Source organism: Erpetoichthys calabaricus, chromosome 3 (assembly GCF_900747795.2).
Source record: "Erpetoichthys calabaricus chromosome 3, fErpCal1.3, whole genome shotgun sequence".
Classification (NCBI taxonomy): Eukaryota; Metazoa; Chordata; class Cladistia; order Polypteriformes; family Polypteridae; genus Erpetoichthys; species Erpetoichthys calabaricus.
Genome location: NC_041396.2, coordinates 170,810,681 through 170,826,647, shown reverse-complemented (window position 1 = coordinate 170,826,647; position 15,967 = coordinate 170,810,681). Strand labels below are relative to the sequence as shown.

Sequence of the window (15,967 nt, the reverse complement as noted above, 5' to 3'; positions counted from 1 at the left end):
CTTTGGTGCTGCTAATTCATGCATAAGGCGCTATGAATCCAAAATAAACATACTGGGGTAGAAGTGGGCGCTGTTTTTGGTGGGGAAAAAGAGAAATCAGCAAAGAAACTGTTTAAAATACATTTCAGCATAAATTGCTCCTGAAACAACAATTTCACCGCAACCTTTAGAGCATATTTAAAAAGAAGCACTGATACGAAACGACAGCAATCGAAACAAAATGTTATTTATTAATTACTTACGCAATTTAATAATTTTAAACACAAAAATGGATAGTTTATTGTAATTATTTAAAATTAAAATAAAAAATGAGTTTCTTGTAAAGGTAAATTTAAAGTGAACATGGCTGCAGAATTGTTTTTTGCGATTTTGTCTGTTTAATCTATACGTCTTACATTTTTTAAAATGCGTTACATTTTGACAATATGAGTTTGGCGCAAGTATCTGCGTGCATAGTATACATAAATCTGTTTAAATGATCAAATAATATTTGTTATTATTTACATGTTGCATTAAGTAGAGATATTTAACATTTATATGTTATAGATAGATCGATAGATAGATAAAGAATCCTGCAGTCTCGAACTCCTAATTGCTGTCTCCAACATTTTTGAAACTCCTCAAACTTCAGGTAGTATTATACTTACAAGATGGGATCTCTATCCATATTTCTTTCTCCTCACTGGGATTTGATACCTTGAGCTAATTTGGAAGTGCCCCCCTCGGTAGGAACAAAATGATGCTTAAGACGCATAAATTAGGTTGTTGTACAATGAAGCAGAAGCCCCATTGTAGCTCTTTCACTCGGCACCGGGGTGCTTGTGTTTGGTCAAAGTGCTCTCTAAGTTTATAGAAAGTATAGCATTCACCAGAAAGAAGGGCAGTGGTCCAGCTGACCTCAGACACGCCGGGTCTAACAATGAGATGGTATAAAATAGCGCAACTAACGGTGCGAGGTATCTACCAGAGGTGGACTTCACGTACATCAAATGTTTTAATTGATGGGGGAATAAAACGAAAAGCCATAGTCAAAGGCAGGGCAGGGGGAGGGCGGAATCGGTTAATCAAATATTTTGTTTGGCATCATACTTCCCTTAATATGAAACTAACTACATTTTGCCCAATTATCTCGCTAAGATGTCAATGACTATTGTTTGCTCGTTTGCGCCGTCGCTCCGCCCACTATGTTTGTCGTAAACCTGGCGCCTGGCTACAATAAACCCGAGATAAGAGCGCCCAGGGCTCGCCTCCTTCTCCAAGGCGATCAATCGGATCTCAGGCGGACTACAAGCACTCTCTTACGTAGACATCCACAAGGAGAGAGCTAACACAACAACACGGCTCATCCGCTCCACAAATCCACCTTGTGTGCCGAAACATGTCGTTGAGCCCAAAGCACACGACGCCTTTCTCAGTCACTGATATTTTGAGCCCCATCGAGGAGACCTACAAGAAGTTTAGTGGCATGGACAGCACAGGAAATCTCACTTCTCCGCTGGGAGCCTACCGGCAACCCCAGGTTTCTCAGCCTGGCATGCAACAACACACCATGGGCCACAACGCCACCGTGGCGGCTACGACCTACCACATGCCACACGGGGTGTCTCAGTTTTCTCATAGTGCCATGGGAGGCTACTGCAACGGAAGTATTGGCAACATGGGGGACCTGCCGTCCTACCAAGAGACCATGAGAAATAGCGCAGCAGCCACTGGATGGTACGGAGCCAACCCGGACCCCAGATATTCAACAAGTAAGTTTATAATTTACATGATAGATAGATATATGAAAAAATGTCCAATAGCAGTGTATGATAGATAGGAAAGGCACTATATGAAAATAAATACCAATGGCACTGTATATTAGATAGAGTACATGAAAAATGATTATTATGTGAGACAAACCAACAGATCTGAAAGGTGCTACAGCAAAGAGAACATTTCAGCCTTTGCGTTGTGTGTTGAAGTATTTCTAAAGTTTTTTTTAATTTTTACTTTTTCTCACCGGTGTTCGTTACAACTTATTAACCATAAAATTTCTGTCATACAAGTGCAAGTGCTGAAGAGAAATGCAGAATTACAGATATATACCAGACATATATATTTATGTATATCCGTTTTTTTTTTAGATATACGCTGCCTGCAGCTTGTCTGTCTTGTTAATCTGAGCACAGCTGAGTTCACTTTCAAGTTTAGATACCTTTATACAGTGCCTTTCATAGACTATACCACCCGAATTTTTTTAGGTATTTTTTTTTCTTTTTTGCCGTTTGATGAAAAAAAAGATGCCTCCGGTACTCGGCTCCTTGTACGTCATTTTGAACCCTGGGACGAGTGAGTTGCTTCTCTTCCAGCGAAGTTATTGACTGCTCTCTTGTTTCCCCGCAGTTTCCAGATTCATGGGACCTTCCACGGGCATGAACATGGCGGGAATGGGAACCTTAACTGGGATGGCCGAGGCAACCAAGTCAATGGCACCTTTGCACGCTGCCCCGAGAAGAAAAAGAAGAGTGCTCTTCTCTCAGGCACAGGTCTACGAGCTCGAACGGAGGTTTAAACAACAAAAATATCTCTCGGCTCCTGAGAGGGAACACCTGGCCAGCATGATTCACCTAACCCCGACCCAAGTTAAAATCTGGTTTCAGAATCATCGGTATAAGATGAAGCGACAAGCTAAGGACAAAGCAACCCAGCAACTTCAGCACGAGAACAGTTTGTGCCAACAGCAGCAGTCCCCGCGGCGAGTGGCAGTGCCAGTGCTGGTCAAGGATGGTAAACCATGCCAAAACGGCTCTGGCACGCCAACACCCGGTCAACAACAAGTTCAGCAACAGCAGCAAACCGGGTCGAGTGGGGTTATGGCAGCTTCCAACAACGCCATCACTCAGCACCAAAACCAGCAGGTGAACCCGTTAGCGCAGGCCCCAGACCTGGAGGAAATGTCACCGAGCCCTTCGTCTCTACACAGCCAAATTACAAATATGGCTCAGATAGACACTTCGGCTGTAGATTACACCACCAACATGGTCAGCCCTAACCTACTGTATGGTAGGACATGGTAGGACCAACTGGGCCTCTTTGTTTTATTTCTTGGAAAATAAGTACGACACAAGAAATGAACAAATACATACAAACGAAAGAAAAAAAACTAAAGAAAGAAAGTGAGGCACGTTACTTCCTTTTTGCAGTGGCCGAAGCCCAGAGCACTCTGTGACCCGGAGGACTTCCCTTCACCGAGGAGGACGGCTCACTTTGACATTGCGGGACGCGCAAAACACGCGGGACGAAGACGCGCGCACCCGCCTGCGCGCGCAGCGGAAACCTTTTGAGTGCTGTTATTTACTTTTATAATATCAGTTTTGTTTTGTTTTTTTTTATTTCCACGGGACACTGAATAGGATATGTTACTGTATTAAATTTTTCGTCAGCTGAACTGTGAATGCTGCTCCACAAACTGCAACCCCGCAAAGGGATACGAAGAAATATGCGATTTTTTTAAGGAGACATAAATAAAATAATTAAAAATCCAAGTGGAAATCCATTCGAAGAGCTAGAATATGGCAGTTAATATTTTAAGTAAACTATATAGGTATTGTAAAATTCTTTAGACGCGTAGAATTAACCTCCTTAGGCACTGTATATTTGGCTAACACCTAAGAGTTAAGACCTGTGTATGATAATGTTTTAAGAAAATCTTAATCAAAGCATCATTTCTGTTTTATTTTAATTATTTTTTTTTGTAATTTAAAGGAAGACACGTGGTGGCTGCTGTATATATGTTACAAACCAATTGAACTTTAACAATAAATCACTTGAAGCATAACCTATTTCTGAAGAATTAATTTTATAAGGATGCTGTTGAAGTGCATTTTCATTAGAATCTGATTGAACACAAATTGAACTACAACTCAAGGTCGATGGGGGTGTTTGAATGTTGTTGGTCCCGATGCAAAAGACCCCCACCCCCACCCCCGTGCCATGCATGAAATATGCCAAGACAAGGAAGCAGCGCCATGGCACACCCACCTCCTTAAAATAAAGACTCAGATAATGATTAAACATTCAGTTTCATTAAAATGCACAAAATAATTGGAACATTTCGAAACGCGCGTATTTCTGTTAAGTTTTATTTCCTTATGCCGATTTATTGGCCAAAAGATTCCTTTTCTTATTATCGATTATTGAAACTCTGTTCCCCAGATGTATGCGGAGAACTGTTTAATGGATTTGTTTGTTTTTTTTTTCAGTTTTAAGACCGTTCCAAGGGTTTATTTCTGTTCATTCAGTGCACCTTGTTTAAGAAATACAAATTCAGTATTTTCTTAACACCAACTTTAAACAAATAAATTATTATTACATTTTCTGCATAGTGAACTGTTTATTTACAACATCACGTCTTCTGCTGCCCAAGCGGCATATTGCTGTTACTCTCTATTCGACAAGACGAGCCGCCGCATTCCGGCGACAATTCCTAAAAACACACCTTTTAAGGTTCTCGGTTTTGAATTATTTTTCAGATAATGGTGCCTTAATTTACAGAGAACATAATTTAAATAGCACACGTAAAATATTAAATACACCGACTATAAACAAATAATATGCTTACTATGTGACTTCAAGTGTAAGTCTTTTTGAAATATCAAGAACTTGCTGCTTCATCAACCTCACACGGCGCGATCGCCAGAAATCCGTTCTGGGATTCTTCCCAGTCATATCGGTTACATAATTTTATTGGACCGCATTCTCCTTAGCTAAAAATTAAGGTTTAAAACAATACTTCCTTTTACTTTTTCTAAATATTAAATTAAAACCGAAAAGATTCAGAATATCAAATATCACGTGAAATATTAACTTTAAACAATAATTAATCGTTCTGACAGCATTTTGCACTTTTAATATTCGATTTCGGGGCAGTCCTAATACGAACATGTCCCCGTGTAATAATAATAAATAAATACAATTCTATAGCGCCTTTCCTATGCCCAATCTTTATAAAGGTATAATTAGGCAATTGCGCATAATTCATATTATGTAATATCGCAGATAATTCTAGATTTCTATATAGACCATTCTCTCACTATATGTATATATATTATATATATATACATACATATACACACACACAGAATCTCTGTCTGACATTCACGAGCATCTTTACAGGCAAGTGTACATTTTGTTTATCAGAGTAAGCAACTTGCGTGTGCAGACCTAACGGATTTTTTTGTAATTCACATATATCTAATACTTGTGCTATAAATAAGACAAATCACTGGGAAAAAACCTCTTAAACGTCACCCATTAAAACAAATGACTGCATATACAAAGCAACACTGATCATGGCCGATAACAGACTTTGCTGGCTCAGAACATCCGGAATCTCAGCAGATGGAGACCGAGGATGCTTTACTCTTACAAGTCCGTAGCCGTCTAAGCCTCAGCAGTAAGCGTTCTATTGCTTAGGTGTGCTCGAGAATTCCCTAGTAAAATCTTCACGAATTTTAGAATCAGGAGCACTCTATTTTATTTCTAACTGGATTACTAGCTTGAAAAATAATAAATGTACTCTTCCCCACACTCTCGGGCGTTGTATATTAAATTTACCAATAAATTCATGTATTAATAAAGACAACGACGGCTGCCACAAATGACGCACTTTCCTGCTCGCTTATATTACTTTTTACACGTACTACTAACTACTTAGAATTCGGGAGGAAAAAAAGTAACAATTGCATTTTTTTTCCTTCTCGTGGCGGTATAATTAAAACGGATACTGCCCAACATGTTGCTTAGCTGTGAAACTTCATTACAATACGAATTTCTGAATAGGTGAAACTCATTAACTTAAGAGGTGGATAAGCATCTTTATTGAAAGAGCGGGAAATGTTCTTCTTAAATTGTTACTTAGCAACCGAAATGTTTAAGGACAAGAGGTACAAATGTGGAAGGTTTAAATGACTAAAACGCACCTGCGGTAGCTTACAGCTTAAAAAGAAGGGTTTGGATATAGCTTTGCTATTGTTACGTTTTAAAAATGTATCATTTATTTCTTTGAAGCAGATTTTTTTTTGTATTGTATACTTAATGCATGCACCACATCCCTTACAAATCATATGTACAAAATCTCCACTGCTCGAACATACGTTTACACAATGAATGGAAAAACCAACAGCAATGCTACAAATGAGGCGAAAGCTCTTTGGCATAAATAATGAAAAGAATTACTCGTTAGGATGGTGCGATGACGAAAATGACAGTTACGAAGGCAAGAAACGGCTGCATTAATCGGTATCTGGGACGTTTAAAACTGTGCTACCTGAACTAGAAGATCGCCAAACGATTAAGGGTTCATCCAGCTCTTAACTGCCGTGCAGAAGATCAGCGATGAAAGTAAAATATGACAGCTTGGCACATAATATGCCAATCCAGCAATTTGCTTAAAAAATAATGCAAATATGAATACTGATAGTAGCAACCTTAAATTCCAAAAACCCATCAGTATTATACATTAACCCAAAAGTAAAGTATTTTACTCGAACTAAAAAAAAAAAAGTCGCTATACACCAAATGGAGAACATGCAAGTTCAAATTCAACATTTAGCATCATGGCAAGAAAGAAGGAAAAAAAAAAAAAAACTAGCACAGTTCGTGTGCTTCATTAATGCGCTTAGAAGGAAGCTATCTAATTTGAACTTCGGTGTGCAGACATTTGATTAATTTGGAAATGAAAGATTAGCGACTTACACATTCGGTATTTTAAAACCGTACCTGGGATACAGAAGCACGATCGCGGACGTGAACTATACTTTAACATCGAGCAAAAAACGTCATTTAATACCATGACATTATGGATCACTGTATTCAAAGAATCACTTGGTGACATTTTATATGACGCTCGCATCAGCTTTGCTTGACAGTGTTGTGACTGAAAGCTATGTTTAAAAAAATCTTGCAAAAACTGCACAAAAGCTTGAACAATTATTTCAGTTCCTTTGCCGTACAATTTTGAACAAAACAAGCCCGCCCAGGCAAAAAAGGAACTGGTGTGTTGTTTTAAAAACAATATTTAAACAGAAATACAGTTCAGCGAATTCAGTAAACTACACATAATGGTGTCTAGAATCTAGATGCTTTATAGAGGAATAATTTAGTTCAAAGGTCAAAGTTACGTGAGAGTGACTAAACTGCAGATTCAACAGTTTATTGATAACACGCACAGCCACTCGAGAAACATAATAAGGCACTAAGGAGGCCAACCAGCTGACATTCTCGTCTTCAAAACCTCCGGCAGACGCGCACGGCGCCTTCCTCCCTCCGCGCACTCGCACATCGGCGCTTCATTCTGTATTCATGAAACTAACTAGACTTGTCCTCGAGTCCATTCGGAGTTTTGGGAATGCAAAGCTTCATTCATCCTTCGTTTAACCGACAAAGGTGCAGAGTAGGGAAAGTAAAGTCTAGGGAATATGGATGACCTGAAAGTCGGGGATCGATTCAAGGATCACTTGAATATGGGCAGACCAGCGCTAGTACGAACCTTTAAAAACGGAGGAATTGACATCAACCATCTCTGAAGATGACCGAATGGACATAATCCGTAAAAGCCTGCAATTTTAAATGAACCCATGTAATAAAAATGGTTTAAAAAAAAAAAAAAAAGCGGGCTGACCTCCCCCCAACACGCCTAACACCCGTGAGTTCAACTGCAGTTGCGGTGAAGCACGAGTCTCGGAGAGATAGAATTTAGTGGAATAATGCCAGTGCCACAAAAAATCCAAACTGGGGTGCGTGAGAAACTGGGATGCTTTGGATTATGCAATTGACTCTGATGTTATGGATTTTTTTCTTTTTGTAGATAGAAGGAAACGGGCAAAGTAAACACTTCACATCAAAGTGAGCAATCGAAAATATAAACAACTGAATAACTCATAGTTCCAAATTGGTGCTTTAATACAATTAATTAGGATGAAAAACATCCTTTTAATGCACATTATGCGGTGTAAAATTTTACACCCCGTCTCAAACTAGCAACTATATGTAAAACACAACTAAGAACTTATTTCAGATTCTGAAATGATGTTTTTCTTTTTTTACATGACCGATAGTTACGTTTTCGGGAAAACTTACAGAAGAGTTAAAATCAATTCAATTAAAAAAAAAAAAACCGTTATATTTCACTATAAATATATTTTACAGCCGCCATCACGGATGACACACAATAAATTGGTTTTACAAACGACTATTTTCGACAGTATTTCTGGATTTCATTAAATCTATAGAGGGATAACTAAAACACAGACATAAACATAGAAGCGGTGTGTCGCTATTAACAGCTTTATTTCAGGGGTTGCCGCTTGGAATCAAAGCCGACAATAAATAAATACAGAAAGAAAGAAAAAGAAAGAAATAAAGAATAGAAAACGGCCCTCACTTTACATACTTCCGAAGGATCAGTAGACTGGAGGCAGGAAGTTGTGTATCTGATTTTTTTTAACGTTAATTTGGATATTGTTTCTTTGTGCAGGGCTAGCGTACACTGAAGTAAATACTAAAAGCCCCATTCTGAAAAAGAAACACATACTTTCCAAACGTAACATCATTTTTTAATACTAGTGTCAGGTAATTTAGAAAACACTAACGGCATTAACCTATGTAGAGCCACCAATAAAGCAGAAACAATATATTTTCACATCTTACAATGTGATCGAAAAATAGATTTCAATCTACAGTGAATGGGAAAGAAAGTTATAAATGAAGCCAGTTTTCTTTTGAGAAAAAAGAAATTCGACTGATGTGGAAATTGATATAGGGTGTGTGCTGAAAGAAATGTTGATTACAAATGAGAATATTTACAAATAATATATTTCACATATGCAAAACGTAATTTAAAACAAAAGAAATTTGAATATTTTGATTGAAATGGGGGGGAAAAAAAACCTTTCATGTCATGTTCTGAAAACAAGAGTTAAAAAATTCAACACACACATCAATGAAAACTTTACTTAATTTTTTATTTGTGTTTTCAGTTCTGTTGAGAACACATTCTGCAGTTTTTTTAGCCACAAATTACAATGGATAAACAATGTAATATAAAACACTGACATTTTTGAGGATAAAAATTTCAAAACTTAACGAATCATACAACAGGTAAAAGAAATTATCTATTGCGGAAATTATGTTCTGTCAACGTTTTACAGTATTTGGGTACTGTGGTTTTAGTTAAAAAAGTGTAAATACATACAAATATTGTAAGGAATTAAACAAGGAAATATTTATAGATTACAGATGAAGTGATTTTGAAAATGATAATGCCACCGATTTAATTTCAGACTGCAGAAATGGGGGTGGGGTGGTTGGGGGAGGAGGGTGCTACACACAAATCCACAAAACTAATATCTTAACTGTAACAGATTAATCTGGTTGAAAAAAAAAAACACTTCACAATAAAAAAGGAACCATAATTATGAGAAAATAAGATACTAAACAGACTTTCGCTTTTCACTGTGGCAGTGTCCCTTTGTTATTTGGTGCACACTGTACTTATTACAGTCAGTTCCAGTTGTATCTTCCTGAAGCAGGTGGTAAGGGATAATTCCTCCCAGAATTGTATCCCTACAAAAAACAAAAATGAAAATTAAGTGTAAATATCATTAACAAATGTTTGGCCATACAATGAATTAGCTGTATACAAATCACTGGGATGAACTCCACTTGCTCCATTTATGAGTGTCATTCTATTTACAAGTGTTTGATGTACTTATCATACATGCCTTTAATATTTCTTTCATAACTCATTCAAAATGTTAACCTTGAAGTGATTTAAAGGTAATATACTACATTTCTTTACAAAGCACTCTTATTAAAAATGGTTTAGACTTAGAACTACATAAACAGTTTTAGATAAGCTTATGAAAATATCTTTTTCTCACTCCAAACAGGTCAACATTTTTGATAGTGTTAAAGGTGAGACTGGCAACCCAACAACGTAATGACAGTCTTACACAAAACAGTAAGTACATTCTTCTTGCTCTGATGTCAAGTTACCTTCAAAAACATAACTTGCCCTACTTCTATGGGTTACAATTATCAAGTATAACACAACACAAAGAATTAACAAAAACTTGACATTAACTTTAAAGATGGTCGAAGGAATTTAACACTTTTAGCAAGCGTATTTAATACTGTCTATTCTTGGCACTATTAAGCATTTACATTGTAAATTGGGTCCGTAAATCATGTGTAATATAGTCAACAAAAAGTGTGTAATGTCAATTAAAAATATGGTCAAAGAAATAAAATCAGATTTTAAAACCCACCTTACTCGATACATAAAAGCAAAAGACATGAAACAGAGCTTGTTGGAAACTTTCATATAAATACACTTAACCTTGACCCATACAAAAATAAAATTTGCAAATGAATTAAACTAAGTGAAATTAAGATATTTAAAAATGAGGCAACACACAGGAAGAATACCTATATATTTATTGTTTTTGAGTACATATTTAATATTCTATTATGAATTTGGCTATTTAAAAAACAACATACTGTACTCTCAAAATTCACATGATGAAATCATTAAAGAGCATAATATTATGTAAATGTTCTTAGCTATGCAGTAAATTCATTATAATGCCTATAATGCAAGAACTTGACAAATGCAAGAGCATAAATTAAAGATAGAGATTAGAGATCACACTTAAGGAATCAAAACACCAAAAGGTACCTTAAGCATGGAAGTCAAACATTCATGAGTATATATTTAAAAAGTTATACCATTAAAACAAATGCCTTGCAAATACATGTACTTTGCTGACGTTGCTGCTGCTGCTTAGTATGCATTTCTTCAATGTTCTTTACTAAATCTTGCTCCAAGAGTTATAAAATTACCAAAAACACCAATGAGAATAAAGTGCTGTGTCATGAGCAAAATGAGACAAAAAAAAGTTCACAATTATAATTTATTAAAAATAGCAAACTTTGATAGTGTAGTAACTACTTTTTTGTAATCAAGTAATCATAAAGTAATCACTAAAAAGAAGTGTACACTGTTGTAATAACATATATTAAAAACATTTTAGCACAGCAATAATATTATTCTCCATTAGCTAAGTACACATTATATATTACACTTTTTAAATTAATGATAAAAACAGCTTTAAGCATAAAATAATCTTGCCTAAAACTATCTAGATATAATGTGGGAAAAAATATCAAAAAGATGTAAACAAATTAAAAATATGAATGCAAAATTTGCTGCATTTCAAAGTAGAAACACACTGGAAATAACCTGAAATACAGCTTGCAAAACCATAAGCTTTAGATACATGCATAGATGCAAATGTACATCAAAAATTAAGAAATGTAAGCCTACTTCATATTGCAAAATTTTTTTTTGCTTCTGTATTCTTTTGAAAAAATACATTTTCTCATAAATCTTTTTACAAAGTGTAAAACAACATATTACCTGTCTTCCCCTTTCATCCCTAAGATCATTAGGACGCTGCTGGTAACCACTTGACCATCCTGGCCCCCTCTGTTGATTTTGCTGGTAAGCAGACCTCTGGGACTGCATCATTCGATTCCAACCCAATGAAGGTTCATTACCATAATTTCTGTAAACACAAGGAAATATTTGCATTATATATGCACTTGAGAATATCAAATTACATGTAGAGTTTAGTTCATATAAAGTAAAATCATATCTTGGTAAACACTTGATATCAAAATAGAAGTATTTTTTATTTTGACGGCATTAGAAATAAGACTTCAGCAGTCTACACACAATCTATGTGTGAAATAAAAATGCAATACAGGAGAATTAGGCTTTATATTCTAGATGTCCAGACTCAAGCTTGAGGTCTATTCTTTGCAGTTAATTGCAGGTTGTAACAAGATTCTTACTGCAGAGTATTTTGAATCTAGGCTAGAGGCCTTGGCTGTATTTTCCCATCCATTATTCTACTTAATATGTCAGAAGGTCTGATCGGGAAGAAACCTTTTCAAGTTCTATTGATGCAGTCTTCAATTGACCATGGTGACCTAGCAACATAAGTACTAATTGGCACAGACTGACTGACATTTGGTGTACAGTTTATATGGGAACACAGATCCAACATCAATTATAAACTAGGATTCATCAAATAATTCTAACATCAAAAAATTTCCAATTACTGTGGAGATCAACTCTAAATTCTGTTAGTCATAAAAGTAAAACTAAGAAATGAGAGGTTAAAGAAAGTGAATCATGTGTAACAAAACTGCTTACATTATACTGTTAGGGGTTATAAGAGAAAACACATAAATAAAATTTGATGATGGTATTTATGCCAACACTAAATACTGAGACCAAACCACTTCCACTTCAATTGCTACTTAGACGCATGCACGTTTGGCTGCACTGAAGAACCTTGCAGATGTATTTATCAACTGCTTCCTCAGATATTTAGTCTAGCGTGACATACGTTTACATCTTTTAGTAAAAGTATTGCAAACCATTATTTCAAGATGAAAAAAATAAATAAATTCTAAAATTTAAAAACATGACTTAGGGTCAAATCTAGATTGGTAAATAAATAAGATGTGTCTACTCACAGGAAAGAACACTTGAACAAATACTTTATTAGAAAATTGTAGCCAAGTATTCTTCTTCATATTTAGATTATTAGTGGACACCTTTTGACAGCAACACTAAGCAGACTTCATTAAAAAGTACTGAATGATTTTTTATACATTTATTTTTAAAAGAAAAAATACAACAAAATTAAAATTCCAAATATACTCATTATGAAAGTAATGCATTAGTTTAAAGATAAATATAATATTCTAGCTTCAGGCAGTAGCGTATGTTGACAAACCTTTATCAGCACAAGTCATTTTAAACCTCAAAAACAGGCTGCAAATAATCAGTCTCTGACAGAATGAAAAACATTTCAAGGGTCATAGGACTCAGAAAGCAATTCTCATTTTAATAGAATTCCATGAAATTAAATAAATGAAGCAATATTCTGCTTTTGGCTTTCATCTGAAGGCAGTAAAGACACACCAGCAATAACATCCCTTCTAGGGCTTAAACTGTCTAATTCTGCATCTCTCCATGAATAACATTTTAGCAATATGTGGCAATATAAAAACCAATACAACCTTGGAAAGCCTATTCACTTTATATGAACACAAAAAATGAAAACAAAAAAAAAAAAAGTGTTGTATCCCTTATTATGAAACCATGTCACATTCTCTTCATCACCTCCCACTATAGGGATTCTGAATCTGTAATCCACCGCCAAGTTCCCTATGCATTTAATTCAGCTGAGACGTAAGTAGTTAAAGAAACTGTTTTCAGTTGCCTCTAATAACTACTGACCTACAGTGACACAGGCCCACAATAGGCTTGTCAGGTCTGAAAAGTTGTACCAAAGAAGCTGATTAGTGCTTCAAGAGGTTTGAAGCAAGAATCAATGGCTAGTCTGTACTAATGCTGTGGGCCCAGCCCTGAAATTATAATGGTAGAACACTATTAGTTATGCCTCATTAAGCTCTGCGAACCTTCTTAAAAGAAATTTGTTTAGCCTGCCCAAAACCTAATACAGATTTAAGCCCCTGGAGTTGAATTTTTTTTTCTATAAACCCTCATTGAAAAGCATGCCAAAACATAAAAAAATAAAACCCTACAGACAATGTAAGACATTAAATTAAAACAGATTTACCTAATATGCTTAAACATTTCTTAAAGCTTTCAGCAAATGTAAAAATAAAAATCTTAGTTCAGGTCCTTATGCAGTAGAACTAAAGTTACTTGAAGAGTTTGCAATTTAAATTATTGATACATTTCTTGAGTTTTCGGCACACATACAACTGGAAATTTGACCACAATTAAATCATATGGGAGAGAAGGGCAGGACTTACCTGGAATACTGTTGCTGCTGCTGCTGGCTGTACCCAGGCATTGGGCCCAACAAAGATGCTGGCTGTCTTGAATCTACAGAAATAAATTATACACTGCATTTGTTACGTTAATATCAAAGCAATGGATTATCATCTGCCAAAGTGGTCATAAGGGACAGCAAACTATGCTGTCAGTGCAAGGTGCAACCAGTATAAACAACCTGAAGAGAGCAGCAGTCTATGACAATATACACATACATCCATATTCACAACATTTAGAGTTGCCAGTTATCCTAACATTCACATGAAAGAATTAAAAAAAAGTTACCAAGATGCACACAAATAATAAACAATAACAATAATCAGGGTTGTGTTTTCTTATTTAAAATTTAATTAGAAAATAATGTAAACATCAACTTTCACAAAATAACAATGGTAACCCCTCACTATCATGTTTAAAAGAATTTTAGAAAATATTACAGCAAATACTATACATATTTTAAAAAATAAAACACTATAAAAGATTAGTAGTTTACAAATCACATCTTAAATTAACCTCCACCTATAACAGACTAACTCATATATATACTTTTTGGGGATGTGGAATACAGAAGGCAGAATGGACCACCCACTTCTTGTAACTTTTTGTCCTTAAGCTAAAACCATTTAATACATGTATCAACAGCCATGCTGCCCTCATAAAAGAATCACAATTACATGCTTGTTATTCTTTGTAATAAACCTAGAAAAAGAGTAGCTTACAAAAACCTAATCAATAGGACTTTGGTCCACTGTATACAAAGGGCAAACAATCAATCAAAATCACTTGTTTCTTAGACAACTCTGATTATCTTTAACAAGCTTAAGTGCTTTTTTAGACCTAATTAAAACAGCTGGCACTAGAATCAATGCAATGGGGTGATATAAAAAGCACTATTCATTCATTCTGTGGGGGGTACCAAGTCGATGAAAGAAAAAGTTAACTTTTCTTAATCATTAAAAGATCTCATCTCAAAGCAACTATCTACCTTCAAAAGTACCATGTAAACACCAAAATGATTCCAGAAGCAGATGGGATGTCAGCCTTCAACTATCATGAGTTTAGCAAAAAATGTCAGTAAACCAACACAAGCAAGTGAAAAACTGAAGTCATTCTTTCCAATTAAACTGATGGAAGTTTTTCCTTTAATTTGTAATGACTATACTAAATATGATGCATACCCACATGGAGACAATCTAATAATTTCAAAGAAGCATAACTTACTTGTTGTACCATTATGCATAAATACAGGTAAAATTCCATACGAACTGCCAGGGACCTAAAAAATATTTTGTTGTAATGAAAATTTCATTGTAATGAGATTCTGTATTTGTCACTATAGTGCTTTTAAATTTAACTTGTGTCCAGGTGTTTGCAATAATTTCAATAGCTTCTTTCGCGTTAATTTTAATCTTCTCCTGTCTATAGGTAATGCTGACGAGAATTTTTCTCAGCATTTGCTTGCGATAATACACTTTCAGGGTGCGAATGATGCCCAAACCCAATGGCTGAAGCACTGCTGTGCAATTGGGTGGGAGGAATTCAACGCGAACATTATCTAAGTGCGGAAGCATGTTGTGGGCAGCACAGTTATCAATCAGATTTGTCCCATCCAACGGAAACGTCACACTGAAGCGTGTCCCGAAGCGCGATCGCCGTGTCTGTGTAAGATTGTTTGTCTGTTGCTGGGGCAGGACAACAGCAGGCTCACAGCGGTGCAGTAAGGCGCCACAGAAGAGAATCCTAAAAGATCGGGGTCACGTGCACTTTAAGTCCCTGTCTTACACCCCAAAACACGAGGCTGAGTCTCAGTACTTCAGCAACACCAGCTTTATTCAGCTTGAAACATGAACAGCACGGTTATTTATTGTAGCGTGATATGCCACTCTCCTATACACAGCAATCAGGCAGGATTGTAACCAGGTTAGTGGCCAAGTAATCCTGTTCCCTGCATTTATAATGTTCTTGCTTTCACCAATCGAGATCTTTTCTGTTTGCTTTGGCAGAGAGACGGCTGTTGCCCCGGCAACAGATAAACAATCCTCCACT

General features: G+C 36.0%; 2 protein-coding genes across 3 annotated transcripts in view; one reads left to right on the top strand and one right to left on the bottom strand.

Annotated features, from left to right (window-relative positions):
* The first annotated feature begins 569 nt into the window (after positions 1-569).
* nkx2.4b (NK2 homeobox 4b) lies at positions 570-3,820 on the top strand. The gene is made up of 2 exons (XM_028799169.2): positions 570-1,751; positions 2,386-3,820. The coding sequence occupies exons 1-2, from the start codon at positions 1,379-1,381 to the stop codon at positions 3,057-3,059; spliced, it is 1,047 nt and encodes a 348-aa protein (XP_028655002.2). The 5' UTR covers positions 570-1,378; the 3' UTR covers positions 3,060-3,820.
* Positions 3,821-8,984: 5,164 nt separating this feature from the next.
* xrn2 (5'-3' exoribonuclease 2) overlaps positions 8,985-15,967 on the bottom strand; it is a 309,462-nt gene continuing 302,479 nt past the window's right edge. For both annotated transcript variants that reach the window (XM_028797522.2, XM_028797523.2), the window contains 3 exons: positions 13,900-13,972; positions 11,462-11,609; positions 8,985-9,606 (listed from right to left, as the gene is read on the bottom strand). In XM_028797522.2, the coding sequence (XP_028653355.1) occupies positions 9,544-9,606; positions 11,462-11,609; positions 13,900-13,972 (284 nt within the window). In that variant the 3' untranslated portion in view covers positions 8,985-9,543. The remainder of the gene's footprint in view (positions 9,607-11,461; positions 11,610-13,899; positions 13,973-15,967) is intronic.

What these genes read in the sequence shown, in the direction of transcription:
- nkx2.4b (XM_028799169.2), top strand. Translation starts at nt 1,379, where the DNA reads ATGTCGTTGAGCCCAAAGCACACGACGCCTTTCTCAGTCACTGATATT. An exon ending in GGACCCCAGATATTCAACAA is followed by an intron (nt 1,752 to 2,385) that starts GTAAGTTTATAA and finishes GTTTCCCCGCAG; the next exon opens with TTTCCAGATTCATGGGACCT.